The sequence below is a fragment of the Poecilia reticulata genome, chromosome 1 (assembly GCF_904066995.2).
Source record: "Poecilia reticulata chromosome 1, P_reticulata-male-v2, whole genome shotgun sequence".
Taxonomy (NCBI): Eukaryota; Metazoa; Chordata; class Actinopteri; order Cyprinodontiformes; family Poeciliidae; genus Poecilia; species Poecilia reticulata.
Window position 1 is genome coordinate 5,035,318 of NC_088830.1, and position 21,005 is coordinate 5,056,322.

Consider the following 21,005-nt stretch of genomic DNA (forward strand, 5'->3'; position numbering starts at 1 on the left):
ATCATATGTGAATTAGCTCGTTCATGTGATAAGCAGTTAAAACTCATGCCGGCATAGGATGTAAACAGTTTCATGAAATAATTTATCCATGACCCTACCGCTCATCATCTGTCAGCCAATCAGAGGAGATGTTGGCGTCTTATTCAGGCGTTTGGAGCGACAAGCCCCGCCTACCTGGGAGCGGCTAAGTGTGGCCATTTTGGGGAAATTGGTTGGCTATTTTTCAGAAGAGCCACAGATTCAACACGTTGGAATGACTCGCAACTTTTTATGAACTGTGTGAAGCTGTGACAGCTCTGGTGGAGCCAGCTGCAGATTGTCTGAATACAACAAAAACAAACCATTATTCTACTACTACTTCCTGTTGTCTTCTTCAACGATCCACCATTAGGGACATCAGGTTGTTCATCATAGTACTACACAGTGGCGCAGTTGGTAGAGCTGTTGCCTTGCAGCAAGAAGGTTCTGAGTTCAATTCCAAGCCTGCGGTCTTTCTGCATGGAGTTTACATGTTCTTCCTGTGCATGCGTGGGTTCTCTCTGGGTACTCCGGCTTCCTCCCACAGTCCAAAAACATGACTGTAAAGTTTATTGGGCTCTCCAAATTCTCCCTAGGTGTGAGTGTGTGTGTGTGCATGGTTGTGTGTCCTGTCTGTCTCTCTGTGTTGCCCTGCGACAGACTGGTGACCTGTCCCGCCTCTCGCCCGGAACGTTAGCTGGAGATAGGCACCAGCAACCCTCACGATCCCTCTAGGGTTAAGGGTGTACAGAAAATGGATGGATGGTTGTTCATCGTGTGACTTGAGTGATGCGAGAAAAAAAATTCTGTTGCAGTTTTGTGAAATCCTTCAATATGGCTGAAAAAGCACCTCATCAAACACAGGGTTTATCGACATTGCCATATTTTTATGAATCTTTTCTTTCGGAATTTCTGCAAACTTCTGCTGCAGTTTGTCGTCTAAGACACAGTGCTGACATTTTGAACCTGAATAGTTTTCCTTCTTAAATTACTGACTTTTGTTGCTGTGTATTATTATTAATTTGTCACACTGTTGCTTACAGGGAGGAAAGAGCTGCATGCTTCCTTGTACTGCAATGGAAACAGTAAATGTCCTGTACTTGTAAAACATTTTATCAAGTCAGAGGACTCCAAAGCACATTACACAGCATTTACACACTAATGGTGGTTAACTGCTCTAGATGTGTTGTCATTGAACATATAATTACACAATTCAACGTTTTGAAAATAAATGGAAACATCAAAAAGAAAAAGTTTTGGCTGAAGTTTTTTTTTTTTTTTGGGGCTGTATCATAATTGGTTTATTTCACAAAACTGTAATGGAAACACTTTTTCTTGCCTCACAAGAGTCACATGATCAACAACCAGATGTTACTAATGGCAACATCTGGGACTGTCAGCTCTAACTGCTAATTTTTGTTTTGTTTTGATGCCTTAAACTGTGTCCTAAAATATTCAAGAAATTAGTGATACATTTTTTTGTGGAAATGTAGCATAACTACAAATAAAATAAATGTTAATTATGCTCAAACTTGGCCTCAGACGTCCCTCGTGGCTGTAACACATCATGCCTCTGATAACTAAACGACCAGATTGAACCTGTCCTATTGAGAAAATGAATAGTTCACATCTTCTTGCTTCCCTAAATGGAACAGAAGTTTTACAAATCATCCTCATATTGAAATTACATCTGAGGCCCGATATTCAGCGCTCAATACAGTGAAGCTCAGATCGTTTTATTTTTCTGATTTCACAGAAAGTTTTAAATATACGTATAAACCCTTCTCATTCTTCCTCTTTCCTCTGCTCCTCTTGGGGGTCGCCATGGTGAATCATCCTGTCTCCTCCTCACCAGATTCTTTGCATTTTCAAATGTTGCACTAAACTCCTCCATGACCTCCTTCACTACAGGAATGTTCTTCTTTCTGGTTGACGTCTTAATTACCTAAAAGAATCTCAGGCATTAGCAGGTGTTGGTGAAGTCACAAAGACCAATGAAAGCCTTGCCCGATTCATAATGAAATTCAATACTTGAGGGAAAAACTATGTTTGTTTTTCTTGGAACACAAATATGTATTTTTATTTCTAATGTAGCAAGTATTGAAGTGCATCACTTTGCATGTTTAATATTTAAATGTACTTGCTACAGATATTTGATACTTTAAGAGAACTTGGAGTAAGACTTTGAACATAATCGTTGTTTAGCAGAAGTCTGTCCCAGTTACTTCTCTGCTCAGCTCCTTCAGACTTGCCAGCCGCAATTAGCAAACACCTGGTGGAACTGAGCATCTGCTGAGCTCATTATAGGAGCTACTGCTCAGTGCAACGCTGGCAAAAATGTTGTTAAAGGGTTAATAGAGGAGCCGTGTTGTGATGACTTCCTGGAGGCGGAGTTTCAGAAAGAGTCAGAGGCCCAATTTCAAGCCTTTAAGCTACAAAGTCAAATTTGTTAAGTCATATTTGATATATGTAGCATTTTGTTAACAACTGAAGGCAACATAGTATCACTTTAATGCGTAATCAAGTAACTAAGTAGCTGGAAAACACGTAATATTTCCCCTTTAACAAATACACAGCTGAACAGGCTGGGAGACTTGAATATTCTTCCTTCCTAACCTTGACCGTGTCATTTGGTTAAAGTTTGTGGGGGAAAAAATAAATTTAAAAAAATTCTACATCAAAGTTTAATCATATTTTGTCAGTTGTTGAAAGTGTAATGAATATCATTTTCACCTTTCAAAATAGAAAAGTGACAAGAATGCTTGTACAATCAACAAGTCAACGGTTCCCCCTTCCAGAGAGCCTTTTCCTGCTGACTAACTCTGGTTAAAAAGGGAGATCTAAGCTACAAATTAAAATTGTGCCCACAGACATTGATTAATATTAGTAGCTCTAGCCGACCCCCCCCTCTTTTCCTCCATGTCGGTAATGGCCTTCTCCTGCCTGCCGGCCATGAATCCTGACAAGAAGTGTCCTGCTGGGCCCGAAATGAGCCCAGAATGGAAGCGTGTGCCACAAACGCGTGTGGGAAATGACCATGGTGTCTTGTGTTCACTCAGCTGTGATGGTGCCCACTCACTCAGTCCGTCTCCTCGGAAACAGCCGGAGGGTGGAAGATGGGGAGGGAGGGGGGACACCTTTACCTCAGAGATGGAAATGGAGTCATTGTCAAAAGCAAAGGGCTGCAATGACTCGCCATCCCAGCATGCACAGGGTGAATGCTTTTGAAGACAGAATCCTGAGAGTTGTGAGGAAAAAAAAAAGGGGGGGGGGGAGTCCAAACACAATGCAGGCTTTATGCATGCCTGTTCCGACCAAGTGCTAATGCCGGGCCCGCTATACCATGCTGGCTGGTAATTGTTAACACATGTGCAACCTCTGTCTCGCTGCAGCCGGCCGAGGGAGTTCTGGCGCCTGGACTACTGGGAGGACGATTTAAGGAGACGACGGCGCTTCATCAGGAACCCGTTTGGATCCAGTCACTCGGAAGCGGCGCTCAAAGCGGCCGCCGAACACGGTCAGTCCAGCTCCTCTACGTCTGAATTTACTGTGCGCTCTTTTTTTTTTTTTTTTTTCCTCCCTTCCACCACATCGCAACGAGGTACAAGCTAATAAAGATTAGTCCCTCTTGTTGCAATAAAAGATTTATTGTTCCACAACACACAGTAAAACACCCACATTTGAATTTCACATAAATTAAGCCTACTCTCGAGTTCGCCTAATTCACTGGATTATGAATCATTGGGTGTTGGAAAGGAAGAAGTTTGTTTATCCGCTTGCTGCGGCCGTGTAGTGGCGGCTGATACTGGTGGTTAGTAGAAATCTCTCTCCCTGCTCTGTTTATTTCCCGTCTAAATAAAGGTCATATTGGGACTTCCCCCCTTTCCGTCGTCGGACTCGTCACGTTAGCCTGGAGCAAACCTCCATGTTTAGCGGCAGCATTTTTAAAGAGGTGTGAAAGCTCTTAAAACAATTTGATCTTTTATTTATTTATTTTTTTCTGTAGCATTAACTTGCACAGAAAAGCTGAGAAAATCTCACCTTTGGTTTTGGCCGCATTTATTTAGGTGGAAAAACATCCACGACCAAGAAGCAACTCCCACGATAATGTTGCCCCCAACAACCCAACACAGCGCTTGTGTTTTCCTTTTTATTGTGGTTCTGATGCGACATGGAGGCTAATGTTTTTTTTTAGCCACTGTTCAACACGGGAAAGACTAGAGAAGATAAAGTTTAGGTTTTTTGTAGAACCAAACCTAGTTACCTCAGTTTTGCTGGGGTTAAGATGCACTGCAAAAACATAAAATCTTACCAAGTATGTTTGCTCTAGTTTCTAGTGCAAATATCTCAGGTACTTGTAAGTTAGACAAAACCTTTCAGCAAGAGTTAGGAGCTTGTTTTGACTTAATTATTCCTTATTATTGATTAAATTGGTCCAGTTCCATTGGTAAATATTTCACTGAAAAATGTTATGAAGTGAAACTAGTGTTTTTCATCAATACTAAGTAATTATTGTTTTAAAACAAGCTTTTATTTGTTGCTGAAAAGTCATTTGGAAGTTTGTTTTGTCTTATTTCAAGATATTTGTTCTTGAAACTAGACCACCATTGTTTGGTAAGATTTTGTTTTTGCAGTGTAAAGAAAGAAAACACAAAAAAAGACACACTACGAGGAATTGTGTGTTTAGAACAATTTGTTCCCACTGGCTTTCTAGACAAATAGATCCAGTATCATTAGCGTATGCAAAGGGGAAGAGAAGTTTCAGAAACTTTCAGTTTAGCTGGGTCAGTTTGGAAACGTTCCAAACTGAAAATTTCACATGAACGTTGTGGGAACTGATGTGGATTTTCTTGGGAATTAACTTGAAATTGAGGGTCTTTAAAAAAACAAAAAGAAAAAAAAAGTGATATCTAAATATCAGATTTAGATATGAGATATCACTATCATTTTGTCACAAAATGAATGTGTGATATTTTGAATACATTTCATGTGTTTACCTAATAATGTCATTAAATCTTACTTTACTGCATATAATCCACACTGCGTGCGTGTGTGTGTGTGCGTGGGTGTGTGTGTGTGCGTGGGTGTGTGTGTGTGCGGGGGTGCGTGGGTGTGTGTGTGTGTGGGTGTGTGTGTGTGTGTGTGTATTTTGGTCAGTGTTGTGTTCTGGACTCAGAGATGTGGTGTCAGTAGTCCATGGTTGTAGAAATCATTTGTTTCTGTGATGGAGGAATATCCAGCGCGTGTTGGGGGCGTGGCCTCAGCGCCCCGCAGGAAGCAGTGTGTTATGTTTGTGTGACTGAGGAGCAGCACATATATACTCCAGTGTACTTGCACAAACCAAACACTGGTTGTAGTCAAGAATAAACTTGTTTTTTTTTTCTTCTCATCTTTATTCAACATTTGTGTCTAAGGCCATTCTTATGTAAGTAAAGATTCCTGCATCCAACTTTTAAAATTCCCAGATTGTTTTTTTTTATTTTTAATGAATGTGAAGATCTGGTGGAGTTTTCAAGTTTTGTTTTTCCTAAACGCATTAAGTTCCAAACATGCCTCATATACACAAACCTTTGTTTTAACTTTCTGCTCCAAAACAAAGGCTACATTTAACTTCCTGTTAAATGCAGTTTGGCAGAACAGTATTGTAGCATGTTTTGAATATTAAAGTAAGAATTGTAATAAAACAAAGTTTACTTTTTGTTTACAATGAGATTAAGATAGAAATGGAAAGTGGGGAACTTTAGGTGTGGCAGCAGCAAAGTGGCAGGTAAACAAGGCAAATAAACACGAGTATTAAATATAACTAAAACAAAAGAACATACTGACAACATAAAATACTGTTCAATTATTAGAAATAGCGCATTGCGATCATTTAAGTAAATAATGTGCATCAGAGGTGGGCGGATTGATCCATTGGTATCAGATCAGTATTGGTGTGATAAGATTGATACTTCAGTTTGAGATTCCTCCTTAAAAATGTATTTTTTTTGTATTTTCATTTTTTGAGTATACCTTGAAAAATGTTCTTTATGCTTGTTCTCAAATTATATGTTTGTATTTAGGAAAAATGCATACATTTTATTATTCTATTCCATGTTAATGTATTTTGTTGACACTTATAGATGCAACCCTATGATTTAACAAAATAATTCAAAACACAAACCAATTAAAGGTCGGAAGTTTCATATACCGAACCACAATAAAAAGTATTGGTATCGGCAATCTTGGCCGATACCAAGATATTTACTTATCAGATAGATACCAAAATGTGAGGATTGCACACCAATAATGAATATGGTCAATTGTGCTTTAAAAAATGACTACTTACAATATTTGAAAATAAAAACTGTGCTAACAGATATTCAAATACAACAAAAAATGCTTTTTAAATTACTGAAATTTTTCCAACTCAACTCTAGTACTTAAGGAAAATTATTGATATTATTATCAAATCTTACTCAACTACAAGTAAAGGTTGCTTACTGTGCGACTACTTTTACGAAAGTTAAAGTACTGAGGTACTTTTGAAAATACATTAGTATTTAAAAATACAAATGATATTTTCTAAAATCAATACATTGCTGTATTCTCTGAGGACTTTTACAGAGACTTGCTGAAACAACCTGATGACGTATTGACACGTAGAACCGCTCTGTTACAAAAATTCGACACTACCTGTAAAAACTCTTAACAAGGATGATGTAACTCCAAATCCCAGGTGTGAGAGGCGACTGTGATTGGTTCCCCTTCTTGTGAGGAGCATAGCTTGTGTCCAATCGCATTTCTCTAAAGAAAAAATGGCAACAGCTACAAAGGAACGGTACAGTACTGTCCGGCACTGGAACACTTACTGATTTTGTGTGCGGTAGTAATGGTTCTAGAGTCGTTAAATCTCATGGGAGCAACGGGTGTAAACAGTTCATTGAGCTATGTTCATAATTCAACCATAGTGCTAGTGTTCATCATCTGTCAGCCAATCAGAGGAGATGCCAGCGTCTTAATCAGGCATTTGGAGCGACAAGCCTCTATGTATGGGGAAACTGTAGTCGGCCATTTTACAGAAGAGTTATGGATTCAACACATTGGAATCAGACAACTTTTTATGAACTGTGTGATGCTGTGAGAGCTCTGGTGGATCCAGCTGCACATTGTATGAAGAAAATAAAAACAATACTCCTCCTACCACTTCCTGTTTTCATTGTTTCTGCCAGTAGTAACATTCGGACCGAGATGTGAAAAAAAAGTATTTCCATTGCAGTTTTTCCAAAATATTTTCATACGTTTGAAAAGCCACAAAAACATATTAAAAATGAGATTTTCTTTATTTTTTTTATGAATATTTCCATTAAGCAAACTTATTTTTGTAGTTTCAGTTTGCTCAGTTTTATGGTTAATGGAAACCCCGCTGCAGTCACGGTGGGACTATCATGAATGATCCTGCGCTGTACATGATTTTTTTCTTCTCCCCTGCGTGTCCCTCCTAATGCGTCGTCTTCTCCAGGGATGAATGGCAGGTGTGACAGCAGCCGGTAAGAAAATGATTTAGAGGCAATAAGTTTTGGGGACTTCCAGGGTCCTGGGAGGCTCCTGGTCCTGCAGTAACGGCTCCAGTGCAGCTGCAGGTCGCTCTTCCCCTGCTGCTGAATTCAACTTCCCATACAATTTCTTCACGTTTCCCTCCAGTCAAGCCAAAACCGAGCTCAGACATCCCACTTATTCTCCCATTAGTGCTTTTTTTTTTCACAGAGGAAAATGAGTCTAGGGTCCCCCTGTAGACTCCCATCCACGCCGCTGGTTTGATTCTATTCCGAATAACTTAAGCCAATGTCATGAATTCATCCATCTGTGGCACAAGACAAATGAATGTAAGAAAAATCTCCTATCCCTGCCTCAGATATTGTGTAAAAATAGCCAGCAGCCAGTTGCCGAATGGCCAAACCTTGTAAGGGAATACTGTGCGACTAAACTGTGGAAATATATCATTAGAATAACTCTGTGACACCGAAGCTTTGACGGCATCCATTTTCTGATGTAACCTTTCGTCTTGTTTTTAGCCGACCCGACATTTGTTACGGAAGTTCTGCTCCAGAGGAGAACGCGGGACTGAGTTTTCACACGGAGCACAGAGGTCGTATCTGGCTGTAATTATATTCATCAGCTGCAGAGGGGGGTGTTGGGGCAGGGGGAGGGACACAGGCTCACTCTCTGAGAAAATATCCAAGAGATGCTGGAGCCCTCCACAGTTAGCTGGCTACTCATCAAATTTCATGCTAAAATTAGAATGTTGTTCACGTTTTTATTTTAAACACAATCTGAACTCTGTGTAAAAAAAAAAAAAAAATAGAAAAAGAAAACAAATACTGTGAACGTTCTGCTGCCTGTGTTAAAGAGGGGAGAAACTGTTGTCATTCATTCTGAGCCAAGTCGACTTCCAGAGGGAAGCGTGTGGCTGCCAGTGGACTAGAGTAGGCTGCTCTGTATTTATGGCTGGAAAGAAGCATTTTTTATTTTTTTTCGGGGGATTGATTCGGTCTGGTATGGGGCCCGTGTAGCAGAGGTGGCAGAGTAAATACCTGAAGACTAATGTCTCTGTTCTGCTAATCAATACTCGCCTCATGACCACACTGCTGGCCGCGCTCCCGTTAAAAACAAATTTGTTAATTCTGACAATTTAATTGCCGCGACCGTGCATGCTTGAGTGGAGTGAGCAGGTAGTTCTGGGCGAAAAGCTTGGTTCTGCTGAAGTTACTTGATTACATTTGTTTTTGTTTTAAAGTAGAAATATTTGCAATCTGCCAGTCAGGATTTTACTTTTTCATAATTTTTGTGTTTTACTTCCTGAATCTAATACTGTAAGTCAGCCTGCTGACTGTTTGATAGACGCTTGAAAGATACAAACTAATAGAAATATGTGTATAACTACACCTATTTCTCTCTCTCTGTGTGTGTGGGTGTGTATGTATATATATATATATATATATTATGAAGAGAGAGACCTATTTATAAAGTCTAACAAAATAAATCAAATTAAGCAAAACTTAATAGAATAGTGAAAATGTTGATTTGAAAATGTATTTAACAAATTCAGGAAAAATTTTTTAAAATAAATTTAGAGTGAAATAAAAATAGATTTAAAATTTATTTTCTAAAATAACGGTCAACGTAGAAATAAATTCAGTTCAAAGTAGTGTAAATAAAAAAAAAGATTAAAATAGAGTGAGTTCCTAAAAGAGTAAAAAGTTTAAAATGGTAAAAGATGTAAAGTGAGAAAGTCAATTAAAATAGGTAAATAAATGTCAAATGTGTAAAGTTGAATGCGATTTGAATAAAGCGTCATTTCAAATAATAAACTATACAAATGAGACAAAACGGGAAAAAAAATCTTCAGTGTAAAAATCTACAGGACAGGAATGTTACGTTTGTATTTCTTGAACTAAAAGGAACAACTTATTTCTTCATGGTTTGTGACATTCCCTCCCAACATTTCTACAGAAGGCTATCAGTGTCTGTTTTGAATCCCATCAGAGTGTTTTATTTTTACGTGACCCCCCCATCGTAGTATTAAAATGAGAGTTAATAAATTAAAATTCCGTCCCGCTGCCTGTTTTTTTTTTTTTTTTTTTTCCCCAGCTCTTCTAACAACTCTTCTGTCCACTTGGCGTGGCACAAACACAAAAGGCATGTGGTACATATTAGGAGAGCTGGTAGTAATTTCACTGCCGCTAACTAAAGAATCCTCCAGGGAGGCTTAATTACAGGAAGGCCATTCTAAATATCAGTGAGCTGCATATTTTCCATGACAAGGCCCCGCTTCCTGCGGCGGCTCCTAGAGTCTAGCTGCTCCTCTCCGTCTCAGGTGATGACGAGAAATCCCCGGGATTTTCTGACGACTCTCTCCGCCGAGGCGCTTCCTCGACCAGAACGCTGGGATTAACAGCTGCGTTACAGGCTGCGTGTTTACAAACAGTGCAGGCTCTCCAGCCAATCGCCCCGTCCCGTCCGCCATGCGACTCTTTTTTACTGTTTGCAGATTGTTGATCAGCAGCTCAAGTCCTAATCTGTTCATCTTGTTTAAATGGGGTTTGGATAAAGAGCTGATGTGTGTGTGGTGTGTGTGTGTGTATGCGTGTGTGTGTGTGTGTGTGTGTGTGTGTGTGTGCGTGCGTGTGTGTTTGGATGTTGCATTTAGATGTCAGCTTGACGTTGGTCTGAACCAGCAGCAGGCACTGCTGTCCCCCGTTGTCATGACGCTAGGTGTGAAAACTGATCTGCTGATCTAGAAAAACTGTTGGGGTTATAAAATCAAATGAACACATTTTCCTGCATATTTTTTTAGGTCTAAAAAGTTGCAAACACTCGAGATTCGACGATTAGACGTCCATTTTGTTGATGTGTTTTACTTCCACCGACAGGAATGAAGCTTTCCATAAAAAATGTTAGAACAAAAACATTACGCTCAGCTTTACTTTTGCAAGACTCGAGCCTCAGATGAATGTCTGCGTTCCGTCAAGCTGCGTTGTGCAATAGAGCGGCGCGTTTGTCCCTCTGATTAATAACGATAAGCTAAAAGCCCTCCATGACTGAGCAACGCGGCCGAGCAGAGCTGCAGTGTTCTCCATCAAAACGCCGAAGCATGAGCTGAATAAGAAGAGAAACCCTCTGTCCTCCCCATGCAGCGTCCGAGGACGACATCCTGAAGCAGTCCATCAGGAGCCAGGCTCTGGCCAATCAGAACACGGAGAGCGAGACGTCCCTGGATGGGGACGATGACACCCTGTCCTCCCTGGAGGACAAAGACCTGGAGAACCTAACAGGTACGGAAGGAGATCATCTTCTTCTCCTGCCTTACAGTCAGCAACATCTCACACACACACACACACGCAAACACACACTGTATTCTGTGTTCCTGTTACTTCATTTGAATACACTGCAAAAACATAAAATCTTGCCAAGTACTGTTGGTCTTGTTTCTACTACAAATATCTTGGTACACTTGAAATGAGTCAAAAATAACTTGCAAGTAACTTTTCAGCAAAATATAGAAGCTTGTTTTAAGTCAATAATTCCTTAATATAGATGAAAAACTACAAGTTTCACTTTTAACAAGACATTTTTCCCATAAGTGAAACAATCTGCCTGTAGAAAAATACTTTGTCATCAATATTAAAGAATTATTTACTGAAAACAAGTTTCTATATCCTGCTGAAAAGTTACTTGTAAGTTTTGACTTTTTTTCAAGAGTACGAAGACATTTGAGCCAGAAACTAGACAAACAAAAAAAGCTGGTAATATTTTGTTTTTGCTGTGTATAGATTTGTTTTGTTGTTTAAGGACATTTTGTCTCTATGTTTTAAATCACATCTTAAAGATTCCATCTTGTTGTGATATAAAGGTGCAGTTAATTTCCAGAACAATATAAGTATTTTTTAAATTATTATTATACATCCTATTAAACATATTATACATCCTTTATGATAGCCAGTGAACTTCATCTGGGTAGCATTAAAGACACACGTGCTATTTTTTACCCTCTCAACTCCAAAGATTTTATTTTTTATCAAATATATTTTAGCAATGTGGATTCTGGATCAGAATGTTCATTATTATTTTTTTATTTTTTTTATTTTTACAAGATCGTTACATTTTCTTCTTCAAGCTTATTCACCTAATAAACCTTCATACAGTATTCCTTCTCCTTTTGGACTAAATATGCCCGTAATATTTCAATAATCTTTGTTTAATTAAATATTACTCCGCTTCTCTAATCGGATTAGATTCATAATCTGGGGAAGCTGGCAGCAGAATAGACGCAGAGTCGGTTGAAATAAAGCAACAGCGGGGTTAAACGTTGATCCCTGTCTAATGACGTGATCTGCGGAGGGGCGGAAGTTGGAGCTGCGGCGACTCATCTCGTCACCTGAAGCAGCAGCAGCAGCAGCAGCTGTCTATGCCTCAGGTGGAATTGAATGTCTTTTTTTTTTTTTTTGAGTGAACGGGCTAAAAAAAAAAAAAAAAACTGTTATTCCAACCCACGGATAACGTGTCAGCGCTCCCCGGGGTTCAGCAGAGGGAGTTGAGCGTGGATCCATTTGTGTGTTAGCCCGCCGCCCGGCGCTCTGCTGGGAAATCAAGCTCAGCGGTTCCGCGGCGCACATCTGCAACACAATGCCCGCACATGTGCAGCGCCGGGCCGGGCAAGAAGAGCCTCCGCTCGCTGCTCCCCTGAGCCCGCGGATCTTTGTGTCATACTGGCATAAATTAAGATGGATGAGAGATGAAGCGGCTTCTCCCCAAAGCCCGCAGTCAATGCTTCACTGACGGAGAGTCGATACTGAAAATGTCTTCAGTTTTAACGAAGTTTATTTTTGCTGTGATTTGTGATTTTTCTTCTGCTTCTTCTTTTTTTTCATATTTACTTCTCCACTGGGCCTTTAACGGCGTATTATTGTTGTAAGAGAGTTCGCAGAAGCGCTATTAAGCATGTATTAATTTCAACTTAACACAGCGGTGTGAGTGGAAGTTCTGAGCGGCGTGTGTGTGTCCGGCAGGCCCGGTAAACCTGAGCACCAGCGCCCAGCTCATCGCTCCGGCTGCGGTGGTGAAAGGCACCCTGTCGGTCACCGCCTCCGAGCTCTTCTTCGAGGTGGATGAGGACGATCCGGGTTTCAAGGCCATCGATCCAAAGGTAAGGAGGGCTCTCAGTCTGCACCGACCCGCTGCTAGAGCGGACTGAAGGTTCTGACTTCCTGGGAAATGCTTGAGATCGAGCATGTGTTTCTTTTTTTTTTTTCAAATCCATTTGAAAATTAAAATTGTGTTATGCATTATTTTATATTAAAAAAGCTCAAAGTATGTAGAGGGGCATTTCTGAAAAAAAAATTAAAATGTTCTAAAACTGTTTTCTTAATAATTGTCATATTTTTCCCGCAGTATCGAAAACGGTGACAAATTCAGAGTTCCTACATCAGTAGAAAATCTGTTTTTATTTTTTCATATAAATATATGGAAAAAATAAAAAGTTTTTATATATATATATATATATATATATATATATATATATATATATAACCTAAGAGGAGAGAAATAAAAATTACTGGACCTACAGGTGGTTTTGAAACCTCAGAACTGCGTGAAATCGTTTCAATTGAACGGTGTGTGTTTATTGGACAGGAACCAGCTCTTGGTTAAATCTCCTGAACAGCACAGAAATAAATATGGCGACGGAACTGATCAAAACTGTATAATTAATAATTCACTCATTAATCAGATGTAAATATTTGTTCGTGATTTTGCCTGTTTAAGCTGAAAGCTGAGATGCTAACAGGGAAATAAAAACTGAGATAAACTCCGTTAATTCTGTTGCTTCATTTAGATACTTTTTAAACATTTTCTCTTATGTTTTCCTATAATTTATTTTGAAAGATATCATGGAAGTCGAGCCAGATCTACTCGTCAAAGCATGAGGCCAAGTTGTAATTTAATTTGCAACATTTTATTAACATTTCTTCTGAAGTCACATAATGGAAAAAAAATGAACTTGGCACACTACAATCTTTCACTTAGCGATTTTGTGCATATATTTAAATAAAAGGTTCTTCACTTTGTGAAAACATTTCAAGAAGACAGAAGGAAATGTAGGAACATTTATCAGAAATTTGTACCTTCACTTGTTTCTGCGGTAGCGGCCCAATTTGCTCCGATTTATTCAAAGGGTTTGCTTTGCTGCGGCTTTTTCTTTTTCACATTTCTTGGAGACTCGGTTGCAGAAGTCTTATAGATTTGATCCCAAAAACAAAACAAACAAACAAAAAAAAGTCTCTCGGCGCTTGTTCTATAATTTGTCCAAACTTTTGGCGTTGGTGAGGATTTCTCTCGCTAGTCTCCACGTCTGCTTCGCCGCAGCCTCCAGGGCCGAGTGAGGCTTTCCCTGAAACAAGTCCAAGTTTGGCAAGAAGTAGTGGGGGCATCTGCGGCACTGCAGGCAGGAGATGAGCTGCAGCAGGATGCCGTTCAGTCGGTCTCCCAGGCACGACTCGTCCCAGTCCGTCTCCCTCGGGTGTTTCTCGCACTCGTACAGCAGCAGGGTCTTCATGTGGTAGTTGTTGAGCGGCTGGCCCGGCAGCTCCAGGTGCCGGTCCCTCAGAGTCTTCAGGACCGACAGACACTTCTTCCTGCAGCCGCCCATGAGCAGCCTGTTCTCGGCCTCGCTGAACTGCAGCACCCAGGCGTCGCTCTCCGCCGAGCTCTGCTTCCCCGTCAGCGAGTAGCACTCTTTGGACAGGAGGTTGAAGCCCTCCGCCTTGACCTCGGCCACCCGGTTCGGTCCGGGCCAGGGGATGTGCGGCATGGGCCACTGCGCCGCGCTTCTGGGCCAGATGCCCGTGCACTTGAAGGCGGGGGTGATCTGCACCACGTACCGCTCCCTGATCCTCAGCTTGACCTCGCTGGTGTCGGCCACCATCTTCACCACGTCTCGGTAGCTGCACTTGTCCACGGCCTGCGCCACCAGAGTCTGGAACCGGGAGCGGATCTTTCGGGCCGAGAGGTAGCCCGAAGCGGTGATGAACTCGACCCACAGCGACATGCTCCTCTTACGGCCGTCACTCAGCTTCAGCACCGCGCAGCCGGGCAGCGAGCCGTCGTCCACGAAGTTGAAGACCCCCATCTGGTTGAGGTAGAGCACCACCTCGAACTCGTTCGGGGAGATGACCTCCATCCCCTCGTAGCGCGCGTCGATCTCGCTGAGGGAGCTGATGAAGCGGGGCTCCTGCACCTCCACCTCCTTGAGGACATCCGACACCACTTTGCAAACCTCCCTTATGGTCTTCGCAATGGCCGCCTTGCGCGCTTGGCATCTCTCGTTGTAGTATTTGTTGAGCTGGTACACCAGCTTCGCCTGCGTCGCGATCATGTTGGGGCAGAGGTCCGGGCTGTACACCGGAGAGTCGCAGTAAGTTGACGGATCCAACGCTTACCGGTAAAGCCAGAGGCAAAAGCTTCCAGAGCAGCGAAAAAAAAAAAAAAGAAAGAAAAAAAAGGAAAAAAATATGTTGGATCAAAGTTTTTTTTCTTTTTTCTTCTTCTTGCTTTTAGCAGCGGATGGACGTCAGTGTGAGAAGGAGGAAGCGGATAGAGATGAATCTGAGCAGCCTGCTAGATGATCAGTCCCGGTCATAAGCACTTCCAGGGAGTCATATTCAGGTTCTGGGTCAGAACCAGGTGGCTGCACAGGCTTAAAGACACCGCGCTGCTGGAGCTTTCATCTCTTCTTCGTGCCTTTCTCTGCCCTCTCTCACTTTTCGTCCACTCTCAGCTCGGCGCTGGGTTTGAGTAGTTTATGAATGGCTCCTTAAGAAGAGTGAAAGGGGGTCGGGCTTCTCCTCCCGCAATCATGTGCGGAGCTGTCATTGGAAGCAGCCAATCAGCGCCAGCCGAGAGGATGACGGTCCTGCCGGAGCCGGGGCAGCAGCAGCGGCGGCGGCGGGGCTCAGCGGGCTGCCCGCTGCTCGCAGCTGCACGCCGGGATGCAGAATCGTCCGACTTTCAGCCCAGCTCTCTTCTTCCTTCAAGTTGATGTTTGCCTGATGCGGACGATTCGGGCCGGTCCGTTTAAACAGCAGACATTTTAGAACCTTTTCTGCGCCTCTTCTTCTCTTCTTTTTTCTGTTATTTTCTTTAAATAGACATTTTTATTTCATTCTTTTTTTTTACTTTAATTCTTTCTTTCCTTTGACCACCGCCATCATTAATTTCTGCCCACAGCCTTCGTGCAGTAATTCTAGCTTAAAACCTCAGATAACCGCGGTAGTTAAAATTTTCCCCCCCGTTTTTAAATTTCCTAAATTAATGTAAATTAAAATGCCTAAGGCTTTCATATTTTTACACATTTGAGTATTTCTTTTCACGTTCGTGTGAGTTAAAATCATATTTAGTATGAATTGTAAATATTTAGTAGCTCATAGTTTTTGCTTTATTGAACGCGTTTCTCTGAACCACCTGCAGCTCGGCCTCCGAACACCAGCAGCTCGGTTCGCTCTGGCTTTTATCCCGATCCGATGGCGCAGGTTGGTGTGATAAACCCTATTTAACTAAGCGGACTCATTTCAAACATTTTACTTAACATTTAGTCAGAAACCTGATGCATATTTGGACCGCAGATCCTCCTCTGCCTCTTCCTCTCTCACACACGGTTAATTTGCTCGTGGGTTTATCTCCATTAACCTTGTCCATGCTGAATAATTTAAGCAGGGGTCTTCTGGAGGCTCTAATTGAAGTCCCTCTTGTCAGCTGTTAGACTTGTTGTTGCTGAAGGAAAAAAAAAAAAAAAAAAAACTCCAGTCACCGACACACCGCGGTGGTGTGAGCCATATTTACGCATGTCTGAATGGAGGTAAATATTCTCCTGCAGGGACAGAAACTTTTAGTGTTTTATTTTTTAATCTTTCGCATTTTTGAGCTTTTTTTCCCCTTTGACGCTCAGTTTGGAAATTTGAGAAAAAAAGTTTTGTTTTGGATAAAAGTTATTTTGTATTCAAGTTGAATTTATGTGTACCTTTGCAATTAAAATATAAATGACTTTTCAAATATGTGAAAAGATTGTTGTGATTGGGAACGGCACTGCAAAAACACAATCTTAACAAAGGACTTTTGGTCTACTTTCTAGTGCAAATGTATTATTGAAATAAGACAAAACTAACTTGCAAGTAAGTTTTCAGCAAGAAATATAGGAGCTTGTTGTAAGTTAATACTTAATATTTATGGGAGAATGCTACTTCCACTGGGAGTTTATTTAACTTATAACAAGACTTTTTCCCCACATTATAAGTGAAATAATCTGCCAGTGGAACAAATGCTTTTTCATTAATATTAATTAATTACTGAGTTAAAACGAGCTCCAATGTCTTGCTGAAAAGTTACTTATGAGTAAATTTTGCCTCATTTCAAATATACCAAGACATTTGCTCTATAGAAATTAAGAGTAAAATCCTCTGTAAGATTGAATGTTTTTGCAGTGAGTTCTGTTGTCTGTTTCTCTGCCTCGCGGTGATCAGACCTGCTGCTGGACTTTTCTGCTGCTCTTGTTGGACAGTAGAAAATGTCCTGCATGTTGACGTCAAACTTCTCCTTCACGCTTTTCTGAATTCTTTAGAATTAATGGGAATTCATAATCTTTATTTACTGCTGAGTGGTTTCAGATGAGGCCAGAAATGTAGGTACGAATTACTCTAAAAACTCACATTTTTGGACACATACTTTAGACCTGGTCATCAAACCAATCCAAACTGAGCAACGTATTTGATAAATAATAGAGATGAACGATCTTTGCCTTCATGGCTACCGCAGAGTTGAGACTTTCTACGGTTCAAAAACTGGTAAATAAGTTGGTACAGTTATCTGAGTTTGATTTTTGATGCCCAGATGAGTGAAACGGTCTGGTGTTTTTCCTATAGTAATGACATCAGGTTTCATTTATGAGCTCATTATTCTTTAATGTAAATAAGGCCTGTTAACCTTTTGAAAATGTTCTTCTCCTCTGGTTTTACTTGAGATGGCAGACTGTGTTTTATGAAGGAGTAAATCAGACAATGATGAAGCAAACTGCTTTCATATTTCTGAGCTTTTTGTTTACGTGGCATACAGGAAGTTAAATGACATTTTAGCCCCATTAAAGCAGTTTAGTGTATTAATAACTGATCCCTAACATGAAAAAGAGAGTTATTAATGTGTGAGCTGGACATTTGGTTTTTCTATGTTGCCCAGCTACAGTTGAAAGACTACTAACTTAACCAGAGTTATTTGGAAAATAACGTTCGACTCCTCTTACTCCTCTACTTACAAGGGCAGACAGTTGTTGTTATCTCGGCGCGGTTATAGAAAATGAAATAAGTCAGAAAAAATGCGGGGCTGTTGGATTTCAGGGTGAATGTTTCCTTCCAGCCCCACTGCCCCTCAGAGGTCAATCAACTCCACTTGGATCCAAATGTTCAGAAGGATATATTCACTGTAGCTTGGTGAAATATTTGACTTTAAGAAGATGAGTAGATTCTGAACAGAATCCTAAGGATCTGCTTTGCTTTTAATTTCAGTGCTAAATGCTGCATATGTTGGATTCTATGGAACAAAACTCGAGGCAAAAAGATTGAGAACTTTTATTAAATTCACTCTGTAAAGTAAATGGTTAGCAACAATTTAAAATATTGTTCATTTAGCAGATTGGTGTAAAACTGCAGTGATTATAAGGATAAAAATACAAATCTATAACATTGGAATCAGTTTTTAAATTTATTTTCTATCATTTTGTATGAAGCTTCCCTTAGATGAGAAAGTAACACTGGGACTTTAGACAAGAGTTATAATAATCAGACTGCATATTCCTTCATGTCCTTTTAATATAAACAGGGAAATCAAGAAGTTTTGAAGGTATTCTAATTGATTTATTTAGTTTTTGTCAGTTTTGAGTCATCCTCCTTAACTTCTGTTAGTTTAAAGGAATGTGCATCAGACTATAAAGTAACAATATTAACAGATGTAATAAAAAAAAGTCAGAATATGAAGTTTAATCACATATAAATTATTTGGCTGCAGGGTTTCCCTCTGCAACCTTGCTAAGCCCAGCGGTGATGACACCAGACAGTCATTGAGCGCCCGGCCGTGTTTTTGACTGAATAAATGTTTAAAGTTGACACGAAATATGAAAATATAACCAGGTAATTCAGAGTTATTGGAAGACCTCATTAACGCCAATTATAACGTCTTAGAAAAGACCAACATAAAAAAAAAACAACAAAATAGACTTAAAATAAGCAAAAAAATGTTTTGCACTTCAGCTGTTTCATCCTAATTAAAAGGTCAAATTTTTCATTCTTTATTCGACTAACAAATGTTTAACCTGGTGTGGGAGCAAGTAAAGCCTGGTGGCCTGCCAGGCTTGTAACACACTGGGGAAAACCCTGAACTGAGAACAAATACCATACCATACCATACCAACTTTATTTATAAAGCACTTTAAAACAACCACAGCTGATACAAAGTGCTGTACATTAAAACACAGCATAATAAAAAAATAAATAAATAAAAACTCTTACAGTTTAAAAACAAAAACATACACTCTAAAACTAGATCCCGCAGGAGTTAAAAGCCAAGTAAAATAAATGGGTTTTAAGACGAACTTTAAAAGTGGACAGTGAAGGGGCCTCTCTGACCTGCAAAGGCAAGTCATTCCATAACTTAGGACCTATGACAGAGAAAGCCCTGTCCCCTCTGAGCTTCCTCCTGGATCTTGGTACCTCCAAGAGCAGCTGATCTGCTGACCTGAGAGACCGATAAGGTACGTAGGGGTGAAGAAGCTCAGAGAGGTAAGCCGGGGCAAGATTATGCAGTGATTTAAAAACAAACAAAAGAATTTTAAAATGAATCCTAAAATATACAGGCAGCCAGTGAAGTGAGGCCAGGACAGGGGTCACATGCTCCCTCTTCCGAGTTCCTGTCAAAAGTCTAGCAGCTGCATTCTGAACCAGCTGCAGACGTGAGAGCAGCGACTGACTGACTCCCAGATAAAGTGCGTTACAGTAATCCAGTCGAGTCGAGATAAAAGCGTGGATCACTGTTTCAAAATGTTGCCTGGAAAGAAAAGATTTCACTGATGCCAATCGCCTTAAATGATAAAAGCTGGACTTAACCACGGCTCTGATTTGGCTGTCCAATTTAAAATCACTGTCCACCTTAAAACCAAGGTCCGTAATAACATGTTTAAAATATACCTCCAAAGGTCCAAGGTCAACAGAGGAGGACTCAGAGGAGCCACTGGGTCCAAACACAAATGCACTGTTAAGAAAAAAAACATTTTGCTTAAAGTTGGATTGACAAAGAGAGGCCAACAGTGACTGAACTGTTGACAAAGTTAGTTAAATTAAATGTCTTCCCAGCTAAGATAAGAGCAACAGAAATGATTGAATAAACATTAAAGAGTGACCCTTTAATCCAAACTATAAATGTTTTCTGTAGCTTGGTGCAGGTGTCGACATCTTTGTTTCAATTCATCTTCTACCTTGAGCTGGCCCTCATCAGCCACCGTCTCAGCTCCCCTTACCGTCCTCTGCAGGGCTCTGTGTAAGAATAAATGAAGTCAAAGCAGGTTTGTCTCACGGTGAAACTTTTAGCTCCCCCCCCTCCCTTCCTTTCACTTATCTGCTACCTGTGTGTTTCTTGCACGGCTAACCTGACTTTCCTTCACACACTCATATCTCTTGAAAACATTAGGACTTATCTGCGTTCGTGGAAAAGTCTATCCTTGATTTATAAGGACTGGATAAAAGATCAAGAGGCTGTCGAGGAGCCCTTTGATCTCAGCCTGTGTGACTCCACTAAGAAGAGCACAAAAGTGTCCATGGCTCTGCAAATCTGTGCCAGCTCACAAGCAACCCCACTGCTTCACTTTTTCCTCCCCTTTCCTTTTAGTCCTTCCTCTATTTTTCTTTTCTTTTATTTATTTTTTTTATGGCTTTAGCCGTTTTCAGACACGGTGCCAATTGAAGTTGGCACCGTGTATGAAATGAAAGAGAAAAGATGATCTAGTCCTCCTAGATCAGCAGTATGCTGTCTTTAACGTTTGAAAAGACGTTTTATCTCTAATTCTCGCTGAGTACATTTTGTCTAAGTTCACTTCTTTGGTTTTGAAGATATTTGGAAATTGCTTATTTTTTGGCAAATTAGCTTCCATGAGTAGAACAAAGCTAACAGAGGGGAAGTAAGAAGAAACAAACAAGCTGTAAATATTCTGTTCCTTTTGTTGTTGTAGATGTAGCTTCAAAACATGGAGGAACTTCTAAACTATCCATTTTATATCTTTGTTTACAATATTTATTTCTATGTGATATTCACCATAGTGGTGGTGTTAAAGCTGCAGTAGCTATATAACTTTTATTTAAAAAAAAATTGTTTTTTACATATTTGTTGAAACTGTCACCATGTCATGAAGGTATGATATG

General features: G+C 40.4%; 2 protein-coding genes across 6 annotated transcripts in view; one reads left to right on the forward strand and one right to left on the reverse strand.

Annotated features, from left to right (window-relative positions):
• The window catches only part of lrba (LPS-responsive vesicle trafficking, beach and anchor containing), a 232,396-nt gene that overhangs the window by 125,325 nt on the left and 86,066 nt on the right, over positions 1-21,005 (forward strand). For all 5 annotated transcript variants that reach the window (XM_081616331.1, XM_081616388.1, XM_081616359.1 and 2 more), the window contains exons 37-39: positions 3,411-3,535; positions 10,695-10,832; positions 12,567-12,703. In XM_081616331.1, coding sequence (XP_081472457.1) covers positions 3,411-3,535; positions 10,695-10,832; positions 12,567-12,703 — 400 coding nt within the window. The remainder of the gene's footprint in view (positions 1-3,410; positions 3,536-10,694; positions 10,833-12,566; positions 12,704-21,005) is intronic.
• On the reverse strand, positions 13,495-15,357 carry mab21l2 (mab-21-like 2). The gene has a single exon (XM_008397371.3). The coding sequence runs from the start codon at positions 14,927-14,929 to the stop codon at positions 13,850-13,852; it is 1,080 nt and encodes a 359-aa protein (XP_008395593.1). The 5' UTR covers positions 14,930-15,357; the 3' UTR covers positions 13,495-13,849.